Consider the following 23,958-nt stretch of genomic DNA (forward strand, 5'->3'; position numbering starts at 1 on the left):
ACTACAGCTGAAAATAATGAAAAGTGGCCTGAAATATTTTCTACAGAGAAGACATACGTGGTTTACCTAATATTGTCACTATGTCAGATCTGTATATCTAGTTATTTATAACCAGAGGAAGGAAGATCTAATAAAAGTACATGAGCTACACACACAAAAAAAGAGTAAAATGTAAAGAATTGGACCAATAATCCATCCAAAGCTGCACTGATTGGGAAGCTATCTCTTCGGTACTCATTCCAGAAAAATGCCAGAACACATGGAATTATGCAGTCCTCTTTGTTTGACTCATTTTCTACAAAATGTTCATTCCTCTATACTCCTGCTCTTTTTTTCCTACTATGTCAGATTCTCCTATAAAAATATGTTTTTTGTTTTTAATTACCTTTTCTATCATCCTTTATAAACTTCTCTTTCTTGTGCAGGAATGAATGGTTAGACTAGCTCCTACAATGGCAGCGGCATATATGAGCTTTCACTCTTCCCTGTATATACAAATGGCAAAAAACAATCACAGGCCTCATAGGTACCCTTGATTTAGTAGTCCACTTCTGTGCTGTAGTATTAAGGAAAGGAGGAAAACGAACCTACTGTATGCCAGGCACTGTGCTAAGTACTACATAAATCATCTCACTTGATCCTCATAAGAACTCTGGGAAGTAGGTGTTATTAGTATCCCCAATTTACATTTGAGGAAACTGAGGCAAACAGAGGTTACGTAACTTGTTCAGGGTCACACAGCTAGTAAGTGTGTCAGGTCAGATTTGAACTCAGGTCTTCCTGACTCTAGATCTGATGCCCTATCCTCTGCACCACTTAGCTGCCTCAATGATGTGGGTAAGGTTCGTTGATTAATTCATACTTCATGGATCTATAATCTCATCAAGATAGACATTCCTTACAATGGTGCCTCTTTGCACCATTGTACCACCTAGTCCTCAAATTAAAAGCATTTAACTGGGACTTAGGATACCTGAGGTCTGGTACTAGTTCTGCCACTATATAGCTGGCAACTTTGGGCAGGTCATTTTCCTTCTCTAAGCCTGTTTCCCACTGTAAAATGAGGAGATTGGACTGGACGATTTCCAAGGCCCCTTCCCCTAGCACTGACATTCTATATGGTTACTGTGTGATTAATAAAAAAAAAAAAAGTCAGACAAGAAAGACTTGCTATCCAAAGTACACTTAACAAAGTGACATTCATCTAATCTACCTTTTAACCATCTTCACAGCCTCCTCTCCACTGCTCTTGAAAACTAATCCATGGACTAGAAGTGTACCTGGAAAGTTCCATATACCAGGTGACTATGTAATACATGTTAGGTTCTAAGGTCCCTTCCAGCTCTAAGCCTCTATACCTTGAGGATTCTCACCCCTCAAAGTAGCACTATGGGAAGTCTCATCTTGATTGGCAAAGGGCAACCACTTCTACATATTTAATTTTTTAGTGTTTATATATCTGGATCTAATTAAATTTGTTTTCTTAAACTAAACAAAGACTAATTTCATATAGCCAATTGACTTCTTTTTCCTGAAGAGCACGTTAGCAAAGGAAACAGTGAACAAAAACACATGTCCTCTCTGATCAAGCCAAAAATCAGAAAGTTTACACTTTAAGGGCATTTAGACCAACACCCACATGAAGACTGATAGCAAAAGCAGAAAAGCTCATCCATTTTAAGTGTAACACAACCCTGAGGGAAGGCTGTGGCTGAAGTGTTATCACACTTTAAGCTCTTTTTACTCAAACTGTCAGATATCTATTTATCTTCCCACTTTGGTGAAACAAGTTCAGTAAACACAGACACCTATGGTGACAGTGTAATTGGCCCTTATTACAATACCAAATTACCCTGAGGGCCCAGGAGCAAAAAAAGCAAACTGTTCACTGTATTCACACCCATCAGGTTAGGTAGGCAGGCACTGTGAGAGTCAATTAACTACTAGACAAAAATACCTTGGAAATTGGTAAATGCTTGAAATGAATTTAAATTACATGCTAGTACCTGACAAAATAACACTGACATATTTACTAATGTCCATAATAATGACAAAATGTCTTCAGCTACTTATATTTTTGTTATTTAAGAACAACTATCACCAGTTCAAATTATGGGCTGTGAAAGAGCAGCAAAATTCTGAATACTGCCTTTAATTACTTATTTTACAGGTAATTTCCATTATTCATTACCAATTAATGAATATTCTTCACCAATAAGAACCAAGTCAACCATCCATGACTAAGTCTGCTGACTTCTAAGTTTTGAGGGAAAGGTGATTAAAGTCTTAAACAATGTCATATACTCCCAAATTTTTAAAGTTTAATTTAATTGATGGGACAATATTGAAGCCAAAATTAATAACATAACATTTCCACAAGTAAAAGCAAAGCAATATTGATAATTTGATGCTTTTATTCAGCTTTTGTAGTAAAAACTAAATTTTAAACATTTAGGGAAGTCTACAGATCAACTACATATCCAGAATTGGTAGAAGGCTATCTAAAACAGAATTTCTGGGTCTGAATGAGTAGGCGAGTTCTGTCTCTACTTGGTCATTTCTCTTTCTCTGTATAAAATACATATGTATACAGACACACAGAATGTCTTTCTTTCAAAAATGGAGAGGAATTTACTCAAAAGAAACTGTGAGTAGGGAATTTCAGAATTCCTTAAATGTTAAGAAAGAACTTACGACAAATTAATAGCCAACTGGTTTCCACAACGGATTGAAGAAAAGAGCCTTAGACTCTCATTCATGTTTCTTTTATTCATTTGTTTTATGTTTCTGAATAAGTAACTATTTAGGACTTTATTTTATATTCTCAAAATTTTTTTAAATCACTGAAGATTATTTTGAGGATTAGGTAGATTCACTCATTCATCCCTATCTAACAAATAAAAATATTGAGAAAGAAAAGTAGGGTACTCAAGTTATACAGCAAAAAAATGTAATAGACGAAATTAAACTTTAGAGACCTTCACTCAAAGGCTTCTGGGTATTACCAACATTACCTTGATTTTATTAAAAGGTTAGATGAAAGATAACATTACTTCCATAAGATATTAGACATTCTGCATATGTTACTAATGCTCTTTCGTCCAAGGTACCTCTCTGCTGATTGCTGGATATAATTCCAGATGTGAAATAGTAAGCATTATAGCTAACTAGTAACTGTACTAGAGCATAGATTCCCAAATGAATTTAGCAACCAACTTACAAAATCTCATATAAACTAGTTAGGTTTTCTTTTATAATCCACCCAAGCTGAATACAGGTTTTTCTAAATTTCTCAAGGAAATCTCAATACCTCTCATAATTTTTAAAAAAATTATTTCATCCTTTTGTACCATAAAAAGTTTTCAGAGACAAAAGCCTGCAATAAACACAATTTAAAGACAAAATCTAATAGTGACATTTCCCTTTCAACTAAAATGATGATTTTTATGTTTGGTAGAATTAAAGATAAAATCTAATTTTTTTTCATTCTCAAGATAAACTAATTGCATGTACTCAGAACAATACCATTTGAAAGTGTTAGATTTTGCACCTTCTACTAACCTAAGAACTGAAGACATTTACTTGGGAGCAGAAAGAAAGAAGAATCAGAATTTTTGCAAGTGAACATGTAACTTAGGAATTAAACTATAATATAAGCTTTGGTCCTAAGTCTTCCAATTTTAACCTACTGTGTTGATAATCAAGATTTACTGAAATAAACCTTTTTTCAAAAAGAATTAGTCCTAGCAGACACTCACTTTGGTCACAAGGATTTAATAAGTTAAAGACTGAATTATCATTCTAAATATAAACGTACACATCTTGAAAATTTCACGTCTAATTCTTTCCCAAAACAAAACTGTTTTACTCACATTTTTTCCATCCATCAACTCCATACATTTTTCATTCCTGTTGAAATTACCGATTACTTCAGGATGAACACAAGTATGATCCCTGCTAGAAAGAATAGTCATTCGGACCCCAGAGTATGCTGTCCTTCGCAGTTCTCTAGTAATCTGAGCTATCTGTTTATGTGTACGAGTCCCAAAAAATATTTTAGGTGTCTTGCATTTTCCCCCATGTTCTTTCTTTGTTATATTATCGTCATCTTGACTTTTTTCACTTTTAATGGAACAGGAACACCGAGTACAAGGACCAGGAAGCTGTAACAACAACAAAAAAAATTTTGTTTATGATATTACCCCCTACAATGTACTCATAAAATCTACTACAAAATGATCAAAAAATGAATCACAGCTGTCAAGTAAAAATAAGTTTTTAAAAAGATCTAAAATTACTTCTAAAATGAATGAAAGGTAAAAAAATAATATATATATGGTAAGTATGTATTGAAAATAAAACAAACTATATTTATGATTGGTCCTTCACCAATCTAAAAAGAACTTATAATTATACTGGACTCTAAAAATATAATACAAATCTGCATAAAATTAAATTTTAATTTTAACAACCAAGTATTCATTCATATCTTTCCTATGAGAAATGCATTAAGAAAAAAAGTATTAATTCTAAGAGCATCTACTTAATTCATGTGAATCTTCTTTTACTATCATTTTGTTATTTTACATTTATACCATGGCCCAACAGAAGAGATTCCAACCAAGCAGCAGGCAGGACAAATATTCTATAATTTTCCAATAAAACAAAAACAAAGCTTTCTTTATGCAATTTACAAAAGAACAGCTTAATGTCAAGTTGCCACAGAAATCTCATATTGGACAATTTTAGCCTTTGGGAAAAAAAGAAGACAAACTTAGAAAATATTGTAAGATCCATTTCTAGCAAAAGTAGAAAGATTAATGAAATAATATTAACATTTGACAAGGAATAAAGATTGTTTATTTGATGCTAATATAGCTGAAATTCAATTACCCTTCATGTAAGTTCTTTGCCATTATCATTATCATTCAGAATAGTTTTAAAAATTCCTAAGCATACCAAATTATTGTTCTGAAAGTTTTTTTAATCTATTTCAGATGAAACTTCTATTCCACTGAAATAGTCTATTCATAGCCTATTTCTTCATAAACGCACCAAAATGCAACATCAGTTATACAGCCTAGTAATCATCCTACTTCTTACCAAGTATGTCATGGTTCATAGTTATAAGGAATTGAAACCCGAAAAAAGAAAATTCCAACACTGTATAATAGAACCCAACTGGCTTTTCCCACTTCTTGGTCCTTAAGAATAGCTCCCTTTCCTCCCTCAGTCACTGTGACAAAAGTAGCAGACTAAAGCTTCATGTGAGAGAAATAAAGTGAAATGGTATAAAGTCTGTGAAAAGCCTGATTGTTTGTAGAATTTTTCACTGGAGTGAAAAAGCTAAACAGCATATAAGCCTAAGAGAGTTTATACTGTAAGGTTTTAGTTTAATAGGACAGAGAGCAATATGCTATATTTGACAGCTCAAAGATTTTTTTAATTGTAATCAGTAAGATTATCCTTCATAAACAAATGCTAAGTCATGGCATGTGTTACACCACAATATGGGAGATCAAGCTGTCTTTTAGCCTCTACTCTGTGGAAAAGCAAGTTCAAATTACCCCCAATCCCACTCAACCTTGTCCGCCATTAAATATGACAATACATGATAGAATGGATGTAAATGTGACCCTTCTGGATCTGTCACTCACAGGGATAAAAGGTTCACGGATGTGCCAAATAAACAGCCCCGTCAAAGCAGATAAAGTTACAGCCATGCTGGAATTGTTACACTCTCCTATCAGGTTGCCAGTAACAGCAGATTTCATTACGGTGTGCTGCCACATTAAATAGCCAGTTCCAAATATCCTGCCTTCTATATTGAATAATTACCTATTCACTGAAAGGATAAAAAGAGGAGTTATGAATGGGGCTCTTGTCAGCAGTGAGGCAGGAAACAGCTGACATGTGGTGTATGTTACATATGTGGCAATATCCGACTCAGTTTATGGTCACACAGAAAACTGGAATGCAAATTATATCATGATATTTCTGACCAAATTCTTTTTCTCTCTTTGAAATGATCACACTAATTAACATACTAAAAGAATTAATGTAACTTTAAGCAGTAGAATCAGTTTACTTTTTCATACAGCAGACTTTCAAGTGTACACTCAATCTTTTCACTTAATTTAGCTTTTCCCTGTTCACACTATAGCAAAATTCATCCTTCGTGGGAGAAGAGGCATAGGCCTCAATGTTTCATTAAATGCAAAGAGTAAATATTACATCGAACACAAAGGTAATCTAGTACAGCAGTGCTTTCCCAGGGCATACAGATATTAGCTATTTGATATAATTCTTTCAACAGCTAAACTTTTTGTAATTTTCTTGCCACATACTTTGCATTTCAACTTTTATTTCAATTTAACTTTTTTTTAAAGGTAAGTCTTGGCACTCACAGTGGTGAGGTTATACTTTGGTGGTTGGTTAAGTGTTTAGCTGCTGAAGGTTTCAAAAGACTCAAAGTTTAGAACCAACTTCAAAAAGAACTACCCTCACTACAGTAGTTTTTAATTTTAAGGGTTTGATATTTTGTTGTGGTTTTTTTTAAACATATCCTGCATCATAGAGGATGTTATAAAAATGGCTAGTTTTACACCTCTCAGCAAAAAGGTGTTCTTTACAGGGGCTCTGCCGCAGTTTAACATGTTAGAACAATAGGGGAAATTCCTTAGAACGGTACAGTGAGTGAGAAGTGGAAACAGAGAAAGCATGAGAGTTTACTCGTTTACATTATTAAAGAACAATTCCCTTCTCAACACATACATTCCTACTAAAGACTACACTTAAACTCTTTGGTAACACTACCACAATATTGATGGAGCTACATATTGGTCCAACCATTCTGGAATCATGTGAACCAATCTAGAACCAAATTAGAATTATGTGAAAAAAGTGATTCAATGTACCCCTTGACCAAGATATCCACTCTGCAGCACATACCTCAAAGAGGTCAAAGACAAAAAGAAAGATATCACATTTACTAAAATAGTCCTGGCAGCACTTTTTGTAGTAGCAATGAATTGGAAATAGAGTGGTTGGCCATTACTGAGGAATGACTAAACAAACAGTGACATATGAATGTAATGCAATATTACATGCACTGTAAAAAATGATGAATATGAGGAATTCAGAAAAACATGGAAGGACATTTATGAATTGATAGAGTGTTGTATACAGAGGACTAAAATACACAATGATTATAACATAAATTAAAAGAATAACATAATGAAACAGAATGCCATGTAATTATAACAACCAATCCTAGCCCCAGGGAGATCATAAATAACACCTACCACCTTTTCTTGAGAGGTGGGGTAGGGAAGGTTCTGGCTATGTAATGTTACATGTATTATCAGACATGGTCAATGTCTCTAATGATTTTGCTTAACCTATTTTTTTCCATTGTTACAAGGGAAAGATTCATTTGAGTTGGGAGGGTGGGGGAAGAATGGTAGAGTATATCTAGAATTGTGATAAATATTTAAACAAATAAATACATATGAGATATGGCTATATATATTTAGGTAGTACTTTATAGTACTCTATATCATACCAGCTCAAAATTAGGCCACCAGCTAAAAATGTAATTTTTTTTTAAAAAGAAAAGTTATACACACACATGTATGTACTGATAGGAATGTATACATATGTATATGTGTGTGTGTGTATATATACACACACAGGGAGAAGATACATGTGCTGTTATATGGCATATATGTGCATATATACATGTATACACATACATATATACATTATACATGTATATATCTTATTTTTTGTGTGTATTTATTTCCTTTTTCCATTTATGTATATGCAAACACACACATATAGACAAATATATGCAAATATACACTTTAAAATATATAAATTACTGTTTAAATACATATTTACTGCTTTTCTTTACATCTCTTGAGTCAAAATAATTTGTATCATCATAGTTCTGTCATTTTTGTTGCCATTCTCTTACTAAGAGTGATCTGCACTTAGTTTTTGCATAAGCAAGACTTAAAGAGAAAGTATGGCTTATAATTGGACAAACATGGCAATTATTAATGTGAGATGGAACATGGAAAGAAATGAGTGTTTCAGGTAATACAGAGGTATCAGAAACTGTTATTAATTGCTGCAAAAGGCAGTACAAAAATCAGTGACTTTCAAGATTGCAGAAAAGTGGGCAGGGGCCTTGGTGAAAAATAGTAGTTAGTAGGAATCCCCCAATCCATTCAAGAGGCTAAGACTTCTATATAGACTGCCTCTGGTCCAGGAGTCTGACACCAATAAGCACTTACAAATTTAATAACACTACACTAAGTTACTATTTTTCTTAGCCATTGGCACAGAGGTAAATTAACATGTAAGCTGGTTTGTCTGTTCTAAGGGGGCAAAATTCTCAACCAGCCTTCTTCTGATAAACATACTGTTACTATATGAGGCAGCTAAAGATACTGAAATTATTCATTCACAGCAAATTTAGCTCTAGGTCAAGTCAGATAAACACAAGGGCCTCCCAATAACTTATAATTTCCAGGAGCCACATGTGGCTGCACTGGGTGGCAGAATCTGACTTTACTCTGGAAGACTCCTTTTTTTCTCACAACCAAAGAATTTCTAGAGCCTTTTTATTTCAATCAAAGGCAAGGAAATTCAAGCTGCTCTTTTAAAGTGAGTCAGCAAAAGAGGTGCCTATGAGTATGACTGTTGTGTTGACTTAAATAGGCAGGAACCAATGATTTAAAATCACGGTTCAAACAAATCTTCAGCAGCCAAAAAAGATTCAAATACAATTTCCTTCACTTAAATGATTATTTTGATCTCTTACCTTCACAGTACCATGGAAGCATAATGGTATAATGGAAGAATACTTCACTTGCTACAAAAATAACCTGGATTCAAACCCTTTCCTCACCCATGTGAAGTTGGGCATGTCAACTAATCTCTTTAAACCCTACTTTTCTAATCTACAAAATGGAGACAATTACACGTGTACCTCCCTCTTCACAGGTTTCTCATAAAGATCAAATGAGATGAGTATTAAATGTTTTGCAAACCTTAAAACCCTACGTAATATAGAAATATGTTTTGCATGACTTCATATGTATAACAGGTATCAAATTTTTCTTGCCTTCTCAATGGCAGGAGGAGAGAGTGAAGGGAGGCAAAAATCTGGAACCGAAAATAAAAATAAAATTAAAAGTCTATATAAGTGTACATTACTACTACCACCACCACCACCACCACTATAACAACTACTATTACTACTACTATAACAACAACTACTACTAACACTGCTACTACTACATGATACATGGTAACTATGTGAGGCGATAAAGAAGGATCACCATAATTCTGCTCTTCAAAGGAATCCAACTTCTAAGTTCTTGCCACTATTCCTTTTACATAGCTGTGATTAGAAAGAAGCTTAAACAGGTAACAGGTCAATGACCACAAATTTATGTCCCTTAAATATAATCAACCTACTCAAATATAATGAAGTATTTTTGAAAAATGAATGATGAAGGAACAATTATAAATCAATTTCACTAACCACGAAGAAAGAAGTCATCTCATTAAACCTGAGTAGATCCTTGAAAGTAAAGTGTTAGATCAACTAGGCAAAGGCTGAACAAATTAAGGTATATTAACATAATAGGATATTACTATGCTGCAAGAAATGACAAAACAATTTCAGAAAAACCTGGGAAAACTTGTATGAACTGATACAGAATGAAGAGAATAAACTAGAAAAACAATTTATACAATAACATTATAAATCCAAATAAATTTGAAAGACTTCAGAACTCTGATCAATGAAATGGAAAACTACAATTCAAGAGGACCAATGAGAAAGCATGTTACCCCTCTCCTGACAGAAAGGTGATGTACTCAAGATGCACGAGACAGATATTTTTGGAAATAGCCAATGTGAGATTTTATTTTGTTTGACTATATATATTTGTTATGTAGGTTTGGAGTTTTTTTCTTCTTTTTTTCAATTTGAGGGGAGTGGGAGGGAGATAGGGACTAGGTATAGGGTCCTTCCCTACCAATCAAAAAATGTGAAGAGAACAAATGGAAGCATAGAAATATCATAAAGCCCAAGACTGCACAAAAAGACAGCCAAAGGCTGTAGATGCTAGAAGAGTAATCATACCAAGAATGCCAGCAAGCTCACAAATAAATAGGCTGGAAGTTCATGTTAGCACCCTAAGCCAGGACACAGCAGCCCCTCTACTAAGGAAGCCCCTGAGGGGATCAAACACCTTGGCCACACCCTGATCAGGCACACTGAAGCCTACCAAGCACTCTGAACAATGGCACATAAAGGGAAGTGGAAGCCAATGGCAGAAGTCCATGAAGTCAAGGTCAGAGAATTCCAGTGCTGACCACCACATTCAAAAACAGGCAGAGCGCGGATGTGGCATGGCATCTCAAATCAGAAACTGAGAATGGAGATAAGGGTAGAGATAAAAAGACAGAGCAATATGTAGAAATATTATGGACCAATAGCTGGCCAAAAGATAAATGCGGAAAAGAGTAACTATCTCTACAACAACCACAAGCAGAGCCTCAGAGAGAGAGGGAAAAAATGGGTTGGCCACAAGGACTGCAATTATACCTTGAAGAAATGAGGCAAAAAATTTTTTTCAAAATTTTTTTTTAAAATATTATTACATATATATATATATATATATATATATATATATGTATATATTATTACAGGAGCAGCTAGGTAGCACAGTAGACAGAGTACTGGCCCTAGAGTCAGGAGGGCCTGAGTTCAAATGTGGCCTTAGACACTTGACACTAGTTGTGTGAACCTGGGCAAGTCTTTAACCCCATTGCTTAGCCAAAACAAACAAAAAATTATTATTACAAGTGAAACAGAAACTCTTAAGTAAAGAATTAAATGGAGAATAAATGCCTTAGAATTGAAAGTGTTTCTTTACCCAAATATCGGTTTCCCTGAAAATTAGAATAAACCAAGCAGACTCTATGAAATAACAAGAAATGTTAGAGCAAAAATTTTAAAATGAAAGAAGAGAAGAAAATGTAAGGTATCAATTATCAAAAACAACTGACCTGGCAAACAGGTCAAAGGAAGAAAATCTGAGTCATCAGATTCCCTAAAAATGATTCAAAAAAGCCTAGACATTATATTTGAAGAAATCAGAAAGGAAAACTTCACAAATTTATTAAAACTAAGAAAGCAATGAGATAATAGAAGGAATCTAACACACTTCCTAGAAGAAGCTAGAAAAGGAAAACTTCCAGAAATAATAGTCAAAATCCAGAGCTTCTAAGTGAAAGGAAAAAAATACTTCCAGCAAACAGAAAGAGTTCCACGTAAAAATCTACTTTGAGGAGAGAGGGAGTTGGAACCCCTGGGGACAACTGGTACAAGGAGGAGTGAGAGAGCATGGATACAGGGAGATTTCCAGGCAAATGCAGAAAAAAGGGTCAACACAAGAGCATAGATCAGTGGTGGGCTGCATAACCAGGGACATGGTGGTTAAGCAGGCACTATGAGGCAGTGTCTTTGCTGACACCTGTGATAACTGGCACTGTTCTGGAAGTGAGGCACAATAGAAAAGGAGAACCCATTGGGCATGCCCTATAAGGCAGAGGCAAAAAGTAGAGGGGAGAGCCTAGAATGGATACGTTAGGGGCTTTGACTGCAAGAAGAATACAGAGAAAAGAGAGACTAGATGATTACTGGGGTCATGAATCAAAGATTGAGGGTCTTGAAGGTAAAAAGAAAAAGAAGATGGATACTGAAGAGAGTGAGAGAAATCCTTTTTGGAAAGGGACACAAAAAATGAAATTTAAAAACTAAGGAACAGTACTATCTGGAGGAGAGAAGAAGAAGGGAAGATATGAAATGAGTAGAGGGAATTGGGGGAAAGGAAAGAGAGATAGTGGAAACAGGGCCATCTTTTTTATTTTTTATGGGGTAGGAAGGTGGAGTTTTTTTGCAATTAATTTTTCTTCCTCAATTACATGTAAACAAAAATTTTTAACACTTCTTGTTTTTTAAATTTTGAGTAACATATTCTCTCTCCTTCCTCCTTCCCCTCTCCCTTTCTTAAAAAGGCAAGCAGTTTGATATAGAATATACATGTTTAGTCATGCAAAACATTTCCTTATTAGCCATGTTGCAAAAGAAAACACAGACCAAAAAAAAAAAACAAGAATAATAAAGAAAGTTTTAAAAAGTATGCTTCCATCTGCATTCAAATTCCATCAGTTCTTTCTCTGCAAGTGGATAGCATTTTTCACCATAAGTCCTTCAGAATTGTCTTGGATCACTGTATTGCTGAGAACAGCTAACAGCTGATCATTGTACAACACTGCTGTTACTGTGTACAATGTTCTCCTGGTTCTGCTCATTTCACTTTGCATTAGTTCATGTAAGTCTTCCTAGGTTTTTCTGAAAGCATCCTGCTTGTCATTTCTTATAGGACAATAGTATTCTATCACAATCATATACCCAAATTTGTTCAGCCATTCACTAATTGACGGACATGCCCTCAATTTCCAATTCTTTGCCACCACAAAAAGAATTGCTATAAATATTTTTGTACATATAAGCTCCTTTACTTTTTCTTTGATCTCTGAGATACAGACCTAGTAGTGGTATTACTGGTGAAAGGGTATGTACAGATTTATAGCCCTTTGGGCATAGTTTCAAATTGCTCTCCAGAATGGCTGGCTCAGTTCACAATTTTACCAACAATGCATCAGTGTCCCAATTTTTCCACATTCCCTCCAACATTTGTCATTTTCATTTTCTGTCACATCAGCTAATTTGATAGCTGTGAGGTGATTTAATTTGCATTTCTCTAATCAATAGTGATTTAGAGCAGGGAAATCTTAAAAAAAAAAAAGATTAATTGAAAAACATAATACTGTGCCTACAGCAGAAGGGGGAACTTAAAACTGAAAAATTTTGCAGACAACATCAATGCATCTAGGATTAAGAAAGAAAGTGGTCAAATAGGAAAAAAATCTGTATTAAATTTATCTGATAAGGGTTTGGTATTCAAGATATAAAACTATATATAATGTGTGTATGTATATATATGTATACACACACACATATATATACACATATACATACACACACATATATAACATAGCCATTCCCCAATAGATAAATTGTCTAGTATATGAACAAAGAGCTCTCAAAAGAACTGCAAAGTATTCATCACAACATGAAAAAATGCTCCAAATCACTTAAAAAGAGAAATTCAAAGAAAAACAACTCCAAGGTTTTACCTCATACCCTGTGAAATGGCAACAATGACAAAAAAAATAAAAGCAATAGTCAGTGTCAAAGAGGTTATGGAAAGACAGGAATACTAATACATTGTTGGCAGAACTGTGAAATAGTATAATCTTTTTGGAAAGCAATTTGGAATTATGCAGATAAATTGATTAACATGTCCATCCTCTTTGAACCAGAGACTCCATTATACCTGAGTATTACATATATATATAAAATATATAATATAACCTGAGTATTATATATATGTGTGTGTGTGTATATATGTATGTATATATAATACATACATATATACATACATACGTGTGTGTGTGTGTGTGTATGTGTGTGTGTGTGTAATATATACTGAGCTTATACCCCAAGGAAGAAAAAAAAATCTCCATATTCTCCAAAATATTTACAGCAACACTTTTTGTGATGGCTAAGAATTGAAAACAAAATTCCCAGGAATGGCTAAACAAATTGTGGTACATGAATGTAATGTAATATCACTATGTTGTAAGAATGATGTGTATGATGAATACATAGAAACATGAAAAGATCTATATGAACTGAAACAGGAGAAGGAGAGACAACAAAACAATATACACAATATAAGCTATATAAATGGAAAGAATAATGACACATCAAAAAATCAAACGTAAATTAACAAAATTATAAAGATCAGGTGGGACTCAAATTAGGAGATACGAAAAGATACTCCCAACCTACTCCTTCATGGACATGGGAGGGCCTAAGTCTTATACATTATACATGTTTTCAGGCTTTTTCAATGTTATCAATCAATTCTGTTGACGTTTTTTTTCTTCTCCAAAAAATACTATTTGTCATACAGGAAGGCTCTTCAGAAGGTGGAGGGAGAGGGATACACAGGACACTATGGTTATGTAAGAAACAGAAAATATAAACAAAAACTTATTTTTTAAAAAAATTCAAATACCAAGGAACCACAGATAAGATCACACAATACCTGACAGCTACTATGATAAAAGAGAAAATCTTGGAATATATTTCTGTAACACATTCCAAAAGGCAAAATATAATGGCTTACAACCAAGGACAACTTACCCTCAAGACTGAGTACGCATACAGGAGGAAAAAATGAACCTTTACCGGAATACAGAATTTTCGAGTATTAAAGATGAAAAATCAGTAGCTGAATAGAAAACGTGGAATGCAAATATAGTAGTCAAAGACAAACTAAAAAAAAAAAGTATATTTGAGTAATTGAAAGAGGCTAAATGAGAATGAAGGGCTTACTTTCTAATGGGGCAGAAAAGACAAGTATCTTGAGAATCAAAATAATTTCAAGGATAACAAAATGATTAAATAAGATTAAGGGACTGGGTTTTGATGGTCTTAAAGGAAGGACAAAGGGATATAACAATAATAATAATAATAGCTAACATTTATACAGCACTTACTATGTACTAGACATTATGCTAGATGTTTTACAATTATTATCTCATTTGATCCTCACAATAATCCTGAAAAAGTTACGTGCTGTTATTATTCCCATTTTACAGATGAGGAAACTGAGGCAAACAAAAGTTGAGTGAATTACCTAGGGTCACACAGCTAGTAAGTGTCTGAGGCTAGATCTGAATTCAAGTCTTCCCAGTTCCATGACCATTCTCTATCTACTGTGCCACCTAGCTGAGGAAGAAGATCAAAGCTATTATTTCTCAAACCTAGGAGGCAGACAAAGAAGAACACAAAAGTGAAGGTGTGGTCTCATCTGAACTAAAGACAGGTTGAACACACATACATACATAAACACTACACAAAAAGTTTGCTGTTAAACTTTTAAACTTTTAGGTTAAACTCCACATGAAAATAGGCATCGAAAGGGAAAGATGAGAGAGATGCTCAAGGGGGATGGAACAGTCCCAAGTTCAGCTTACCAGGCTATATTGTTAAAGGAGAACTAAAAAGAATAAAAAAAGTAAAAACCAGTATTCAGGTTTTAGGCAAGAGAAAGAGAAGTGGAATCAAAGCATATTGCTTCAACTATAGATCACTAATGTTGATCACATTCATTCTTCTACAACTTTCTTCTCTGTAAAGAGAAGGTAAAGGAAGTGGGGCAAAAAGAAGAAAGGGTATAAAAGTAAATGATGGAGAAAATGCATAATTAGCAATCATATTTAGCAAAGATGACTTCACCCATAAAACAGGAAAGGATAACCAAATGGATTACAAAGCAGAATATAACAGTATGTTTATAAGAAACACACTTGAAACAATGATTCAAAGACTTAAAATTAGAGGATAGAGGAATATTTATGTGAATATTTAGGTGGACTCAAAAAAGGAAAGAGAGCAATCATGATCTCAGAAAAAAAGTTGTAAAAATACACAGAAGACAGAAAAAATAAATTACATTATGCTTAAAAGCACAATAGACCATGAAAAAACAGCAATATTTAATATATATGTACCAAGTGAAATTGCATTTAATTTTTTAAAGGGAAAGTTATTTGAATATCAGGGAAATAAAAAACAAAATTATAATAGTTGGGGACCTCAATGGTCCCCTTTTGGACTGATATGTCTAACAAAAAGGTAACTAAGAAAAAAGCTAAGGACCTGAATAGAATATTTTTAGTTCGCAATGACAGATCACAAGTGATTACTAAATAGAAAGTAGAAATAATATATGTGTGTTTGCATAGATATATGGATGTATCTAGATAGAGAGATAAATCTTAGCGATGCATAGCACCTTTACAAAAATTGACTATGTGCTAGAGCATTAAACCTCATAAAGAAATGCAGTTAAGTGGAAATAGTAAGCTTATTCTCTACTTACCATAACACAATAAAAATTATAATCAATAAAGGACCTTTAAAGAAAGGATTAATATTTAAATGGAAACGAAATAACTTAATCCTAAAGAATTTGTTAGTCAAAGAATAAAATATAGAAACAGATGTTTTCAGCCAAGAGAATGATAACAACAAAACAACATGACAAAATTTTTGAGATGTAGCCAAAGCAGTCCACTGGGGAAAATGTATATATCTAAATATTTTCATCAACAAAAGGGAAACAGAACATAAGAATCAATTAGTCATGCAACTGAAAGAAATTTTTTTAAATCCTCAAAATAAAAAAATTCAAATAAAGCAAAAAAAATCTTGAAAAAAAATTTTAAAGTAATACTAGGAATTATTTTTTTGAAAAAACTGATCATTAGATAATCTTTTCAGGTGAATCAACATAAATCAATATAAAAAAACAAAACAGGAGAACTGACAACACGTGAAGAAGCAATAAAGGAAATTATCAGATACCACCAAATTCCTTCAACAATACAAATATGGTTTTGATTCCCAAGCCAAGGAGAGGCAAAACAAAGAAAGAAAGCTACAGCTCAAACTCCCTGATGAATATCAATCAAAATTTTTGGATAAATTATTAAGAAAGAGGCTAGAGAAAAATTTTAAAAGAACTTTATAATATGATCAAGTTGGCTGTATATCAGGAATGCAGGGTTGCTTCAATATTAAGAAAACTATAAACATGATAGACTATATCAATATCAAAAACAATAAAAATCGCATGATTATATTAATAAATACAGAAAAGGGCTTTTGAAAAATATAATGCTCAACACTTCTGAGGAGGGAGAGGGTCTAAAGAGAGAATAGAATAAATGGGGGGTAGGACAAGATGAAGGGAAATTTACTTAGTTTTTCACAACAGGACTACTATGGAAGTGTTTTGCATGACTACACATCTATATCCTGTATCGAGATGCTTGCCTTTTCAAATGAGGGTGGGTGGGGAGGGAGGAAGGGAGAAAATTTGTAACCCAAAGTTTTAAAAACACATGTTAAAAATAAAAAAAAATTAAAAACAAAGAAAAATATAATGCTCATGCCTGTTTTTAAAAAGCCATAAAAAGCATAGGAACAAATAGACCTTTCCTTAATATGATAAATAGTTATCTATTTAAAAGGGTAGCTAGATGGTGCAGTGGATGGAGTGCCAGGCCTGGAGTCAGGAAGAGTGGAGTTCAAATCCAACTTCAGACACTTACTAGCTTTGTGACCCTGAGCAATCACTTAACCCTGTTTGCCTCAGTTTCCTCATCTGTAACATGAGTTGGAGAAGAAAATGACAAATATCTTCCAATATTTTCTGTTGTTCAGTTGTTTCACTCATGTCCAATTCTTCATGACCCTTGTTGGGGTTTTCTTGGCAAAGATACTACAGTGGTTTCCCATTTCTTTCTCCCACTCATTTTACAGATGAGAAAACTGAGGCACACAGGGTTAAATGACTTGCCCAGGGTTGCAAAGCTGGTAAGTATCTGAGGCCGGATGTGAACCCAGGAAGATGAGTCTTCCTGATTCCAGGCTCAACACTATCCATTGTGCCACCTAGCTGCCTCAATGATATAAATACAAATTTTACTTATATCTTTCATTTTTGTATTACTGTTAATTAATAATAAATATGATAATATAAATTATTTTATATACTTCAAGAAATGCTCACTATAGAAATATAAGAAAAGAAAATTAATCACAGGTAAAGAGGAAAAAAATGATCATCTTTTGCATCTGCTTAGAGAGCCCCAGAAAGTCAACTAAAACTTAATAGAAATAATCAGTAAAGGAGGAGGATATAAAAAAACCCCACACATATAACGATCATTGCACATTACCAATAAAGCCCAGCAGGAATATAAAGAGAAAGTCCACTCAACATAACTACATAATATATAAAATATTTGACAGTCCACTTACCAAGAAAGACACAGGAATACAACTATAAAACACTCTTTGCCAAAATAAAGATAGGTCTAAACAATTGAGAGATACTAATTGGTCATATTTTCTGCCAATCTAATAAAAAATAAATAGTAATACCATACAACCTAAATTAATTTATTAATTAATTCAATGCCATTAACAAACAAACTACCAAAGAGCTGCTTTATGGAGAAAGCAAAAAATAATAACATAATTCATCTGGAAGAACAAAAGGTCAAGATTCTCAGGGGAAATAATGAAAGAAAAGAAGGAAGAGGGCTTAGTAGTACCAGATCTCAAACTATAATACAAAGCAGTAATCATCAAAACTGTTTGGTTCTGGGTCCAAAGTAGAAAAGCTGATCAGTGAGATAGATTAGATTAAAAATAGAAAAGTTAAGCAATTTGGTAGACAGATTAGGCACATAAGATTCGAAAGTAAATCATGGTGTTCAACAAACCAAGAGACTCCAATTACTATGGAAAAGGCCTCTTTATTAAAAAACAAAACAAAACAAAACAAAAAGCAGTCTGGCAGAAATTAAGTTTAGACTAACGTCTCACACCATTTACAACAATAAGTTCCAACTAGTTATAAAAGGTCACATCATAAACAAAGGAGAAGAGCAAGGAAGAAGTTACCTTTTAGAAAAATGCATGGGGGGCTGCTAGGTGGCAGAGTGGATAGAGCACCAGCCCTGGAGTCAGGAGGACCTGATTTCAAATCCAGCCTAAAACACATAATACTCCGTAGCTGTGTGACTCTGGGCAAGTCACTTAACCCCAACTGCCTCATCAAAAAAAATAAAATAAAATAAAATAAAATGCATAGGAAGAGTTCTTGACTAAATAAGGAACTGAGAGGTTTACAAAAGATAAAACAGACAATTTGATGAGAAAAAATGGAAAAACTTTTTTGTACAAACAAAACCAATGCAGTTAGAATCAGAAAGAAATTTAACTGGGGAAAAAAATCTTTGTAGTATGTTTCTCTATAAAAGTCTGACATCCAAGGTATATAAAGAATTGGTTAAAATAAACAAGAACAAGAGGTCTTCCCTAATAAATGATCAAATGATAGTTTTGATACATCGTTCTCAAAAGATAATGAAGCTATGAAAAAAATGCTCCAAACTGAAAATTAAAAGAACTCTGAAATTCTAATTCAAACTCATTAGAATTGAAAAATAATACTTTTTTTAAATAAATGGAAAATGGCAATTATTAGAGGAGATTTGGGAGGACAGGCACCCTAACATGCTGAAAGTGGAGTTGTAAATTGGTCCACCCATTCTGGAAAACAATTTGGGTTGTTACTAAAGCATGTATATACACTTCAACCTAGTGATACCACTACTGGCTTATATGTCAAACAAAACAAAATAAGAAGGAAAAGACCCTGGTGTACAAAATATTCCATTTAATATTTTATATTGCAGCAAAAGACTGGAAACTAAGTGTATTCTCATCAATTAAAGAATGGCTTAAAAAATTATATTCTTTCATTATCAAAATTATAAAAGGTATATTAATATAAAGGAATGTTACTGAGCTGTAAGAAACAAAAAAGACAGTTCCAGTCCTCAAAGAGTTCACAATTTAAGGTTCACAACCTAATAAAATAAGGGAGTGGGACGTAGCAATAGCAATGTACGAAAAGAAAAAAGGAAAAAATAGCAACAGCAAACAAGTACTTAAAAATGCAGAGAAGAAAACAAGAGGAGGATCAAAAGGAGAAAGAGACAAATGGGACACCCTTAGAACTAATAGTCTGAATTTATTACATATTGAATTTAATTTTAAAAAATAACAAGAACTTCTGGTGCCAAGATGGCGGAGTAAGGAAGGAACCCTGTGAAGTCCTGCCAAATCACCCTCTAACTAACTAGAAAACTGCCTCAGAATTGATCTAGGAGCAAGGAAGCTGCTTACCAGCCCAGCAGGAAAGGTCTGTATTACTGCTGTGGGAGGGGAGTGAGGTCCAAGAGCAGCAGCAGCAGCAGCAGCAGCAGCAGCAGCCACAGCAGCCAGCATCACAGCAGGGGGCCTGCAGCAAGGCTTCAAGCCAAGGGCAATCCATCAATGAGGCCTCACCCTCCTACAAAACAGCAGCCTCCTATGCAAGTGGGCAGTGTGTGCAACACAGACAGGCCCCATTCCCAGCACAAGCCACCAGTGAGACCCTGACTCCATTGTTGACCCTAGTGAAGCCCTGCCCTGGGGCTGGCCAGTAGATGACGTCCCTAGAGCCTAGCAGCAAAGAGAGCCTGTTTCCATAGGAACACAGCAGCAGGGACCCACCCCAGGGGCAGGCCAAACCCCAGAAAGACTGTTACCATAACAACACAGCAGCAAGACCCTACCCCTGGAGCAGGTCAGCAGCTAAACCCCACAGCCAGAGGAGGCCAACAGGAAGGCCTCACCCCACCAGTACAAGCCAGAAAGGCTACCCTCCAGAGAAAGCAAGCAGCTAAGCCCTAAAGCCCAGTGAAAACCAGCAGTAGGACCCAGAGTTCCAACGAAAAAAGCTTGGAGCAGTATAGGACCAAAGCCCAAGTCTCACATAAAAATGCCAAGTCACAAGGGAGCTAAGAGTCTCAGTGGATAGAGCACCGGCCCTGGATTCAGGAGGACCTGAGTTCAAATCTGGCCTCAGACACATAACACTTACTAGCTGTGTGACCCTGGGCAAGTCACTTAACCCCACTGCCTAGCAAAAACAAAACAAACAAAAAAGAAAAGAATGTTAAAAATGCCAAGTCACAAAAAAAGACAGAAAAAAGAGCTTGACTATAGAAAGTTACTGTGGTGATGGTGGGATCAAGGCATAAACTTAGAAGAGGACAATAGTGTCAAATTGGCTACACGTGAAGCCTCAAAGAAAAATGTAATTTGGTCTCAGGCCCAAAAAGAATTTCTAGAAGAGCTTAAAAAGAATTTTAAAAAGAAAATTAGAGAAGAAAAATTGGGAAAAGAAATAAGAGTAATGCAAGAGAATCATGAAAAGGAATCAATAGCATAGGAAAAGATATACAAAAATTTAGCAAGGAAAATAACTCCTTAAAAAATAGAACTGGCCAAATGGAAAAGGAATTACAAAAACTCACTGAAGAAAATAATTCCTTAAAAATTAGAATTGAACAAGTGAAAACTAATGACTCTATGAAACATCACAATGTGATAAAACAAAATCAAAAAAGTTAAAAAATAGAAGAATATGTGAAATTTCTCATTGGAAAAACAACTGATCTAGAAAATAGGTCCAGGAGAGATAATATAAGAATTATTGGACTACCTGAAAGCCATGATTTAAAAAAAAAAAAAAGCTTGGACAACATCTTTCAAGAAATTATCAAAGAAAACTGCCCTAAGATATTAGAACCAAAGGGCAAAATAGAAATTGAAAGAATCCACTGATCACCTCCTGAAAGAGATCCCGAAATGAAAACTCCCAGGAACATCACAGTCAAATTCCAAGGCCACAGATCAAGGAGAAAGTATTGCAAGTAGCAAAAAAAAAAAAATTCAAATATCATGGAGCTAGTCAGGATTACACAGGATTTGGCAGCTTCCACATTAAAGAACCAGAGGGCTTGGAATATGATATACTAGAAGGCAAAGAAGTTAGGATTGCAACCAAGAATCACCTACCCAGCAAAACTGAATATAATCATTCAGGAGAAAAAAATGGACACAAAATAAAGGACTTTCAAGCATTTCTATTTAAAAGACCAGAGGTGAATAAAAAATTTGACCTCCAAATACAAGACTCAAGAGAAATATAAAATGATAAAAAAAGAAACAAGAAAGAGAAAACATAAGAAATTCAATAAGGTTAAACTGTTTATATTTCTATATGGCAAGATAATATTTGTAACTCAACAACTTTATTACTATAAGAGCAATTAGAAGGAGTATATGTAGACAGAGGGTATGGATATGAGGGGACTTTGAAGGGATGATACAAAATAAATAAATGGGTGAGAAAGAAAATTGCACTGGAAGAAGAGGGGGGACATTGAATGGGGCAAACTATTTCACATAAAAGAGGCATGAAAGAGTTATTATAATGGAGGGGAAGATGGGGTCAAAGCTTAAATTTTACTCTCATCAAAATTGGCTCAAAGAAGGAAAAACCACACATTCAGTTAAATATAGAAATCTATCTTACCATATAAGGCAATATAAAGGGACAAGGATAATAGAAGGGGGAGGGGGAACTGATAAAAGGGAGGATAAATATATTAGGGAAGGTAGTGATCAGAAGTAAAATACTTGTGAGTTGGGAAAGGGTAAGAGACAGGAGGGGGGAGGGATAAACAAGCGAAAAATAGCATGCAGGGAAATACACAGTAATCATAATTGTGAATGTGAATAGGATGAACTCACCCATAAAATGGACACAGACAGCAGAATGGATTAAACACCAGAATCCTACAATATGTTGCATACAAGAAACACATTTGAAGCAGAGAGTCACACACAGAGTAAATTTAGGTAAAGGGCTGGGGTAGAATCTATTATGCTTCAGCAGAAGCAAAAAAAGCAAGGGTAGCAATCATTATCTCAGACAAAGCAAAAGCAAAAATAGATTTAATTAAAAGAGATAAAGAAGGAAATTATATCTTGCTGAAAGGTACCATAGACAATGAAGTCATATCAGTACTAAACATATATACACCAAATGGCATAGCATCCAAATTTTCAAAAAAGTTGAATGAGTTGCAGGAGAAAATAGATAACAAAACTATACCAGTAGGGGACCTCAACTTTCCCTTTTCAGAGCTAGATAAATCTAACCAAAAAATAAAAAAAAAAGAAGTTAAGGAAGTGAATAAAATTCTGGCTAAGTTAGATATGATAGATCTCTGGGGAAAAATGAATGAGAATAGGAAGGAATATACCTTTTTCTTAGCAGTACACAGCACCTACCTGTTGTTTACTCATTTTTCTGGTCTGTTTCTTGACTTTTAACTTTGTTACACTGCTTCTAGGGTGGAGGGTGTGCGCTCCCACGCTTCACGGATTTTGTGCAGCTGTTTTCAGAGATATTTCTAAGGACCTGCAAGTTTTCAGTTCTTCCATGGTGGTATGATCCAAATAGAGGCATGTTTACTACTCTTCTGACCTGTGCTCTTGTCTGTGAGTGACCATAAGCACTTTTTTCTGGCCTGGAACTTTGACAAGTGTCCCTGCTCCACTGTGGCTACAAGCTCCGGTGTGCTAGTGCTCTTCCTCACCCTGCGACTGCCACCTAGGACTATGACCCAGATTTATGTATGGGCAAAGCAACACAGTTCTTCCCCTAGTGCCAGCTGCACAAAATCCGTGAAGCGTGGGAAAAAAATCTGACTGTAGAAAGTTACTATGGTGACAAGGAAGATCTAAAACACACACTTAGAAGAAGATAACAAAGTCAAAACTGCAACACCTAAACCTCCAAGAAAAATATGAATCTCAGACCATGGAAGAGTTCAAAAAGGATTTTGAAAATCAAGTAAAAGAGGTAGAGGAATAACTGGGAGGCAAGAAAATTGTGAAAAGAGTTAACAGCTTGGTAAAGGAGACACAAAAATGTACTGAAGAAAATGATACCTTAAAAAACAGACTAGGCCAAATGGCAAAAGAGGCACAAAAAGCCAATGAGGAAAAGAATGCCTTGAAAAGCAGAATTGGACAAATAGAAAAAGAGACACAAAAATTCACTGATGAAAAAAATTCCTTAAAAATTAGAATTGGTCAAATGGAAAAGGTGGTACAAAAGCTCACTGAAGAAAATAATTACTTAAAATTAGAATGGAGCAAATGGAAGCTAATAACTTTATGAAAAATCAAGAAATAATAAAACAAAACCAAAAGAATGAAATAATAGAAGATAATGTGAAATGTCTCATTGGAAA

General features: G+C 34.5%; 1 protein-coding gene across 2 annotated transcripts in view; it reads right to left on the reverse strand.

The window, feature by feature from the left end:
- BRIP1 (BRCA1 interacting protein C-terminal helicase 1) overlaps positions 1-23,958 on the reverse strand; it is a 217,730-nt gene that overhangs the window by 136,655 nt on the left and 57,117 nt on the right. For both annotated transcript variants that reach the window (XM_027870565.1, XM_027870564.1), the window contains exon 7: positions 3,873-4,163. In XM_027870565.1, coding sequence (XP_027726366.1) covers positions 3,873-4,163 — 291 coding nt within the window. The remainder of the gene's footprint in view (positions 1-3,872; positions 4,164-23,958) is intronic.

The sequence above is a fragment of the Vombatus ursinus genome, unplaced genomic scaffold, assembly GCF_900497805.2.
Source record: "Vombatus ursinus unplaced genomic scaffold, bare-nosed wombat genome assembly UNPS02014797.1, whole genome shotgun sequence".
Classification (NCBI taxonomy): Eukaryota; Metazoa; Chordata; class Mammalia; order Diprotodontia; family Vombatidae; genus Vombatus; species Vombatus ursinus.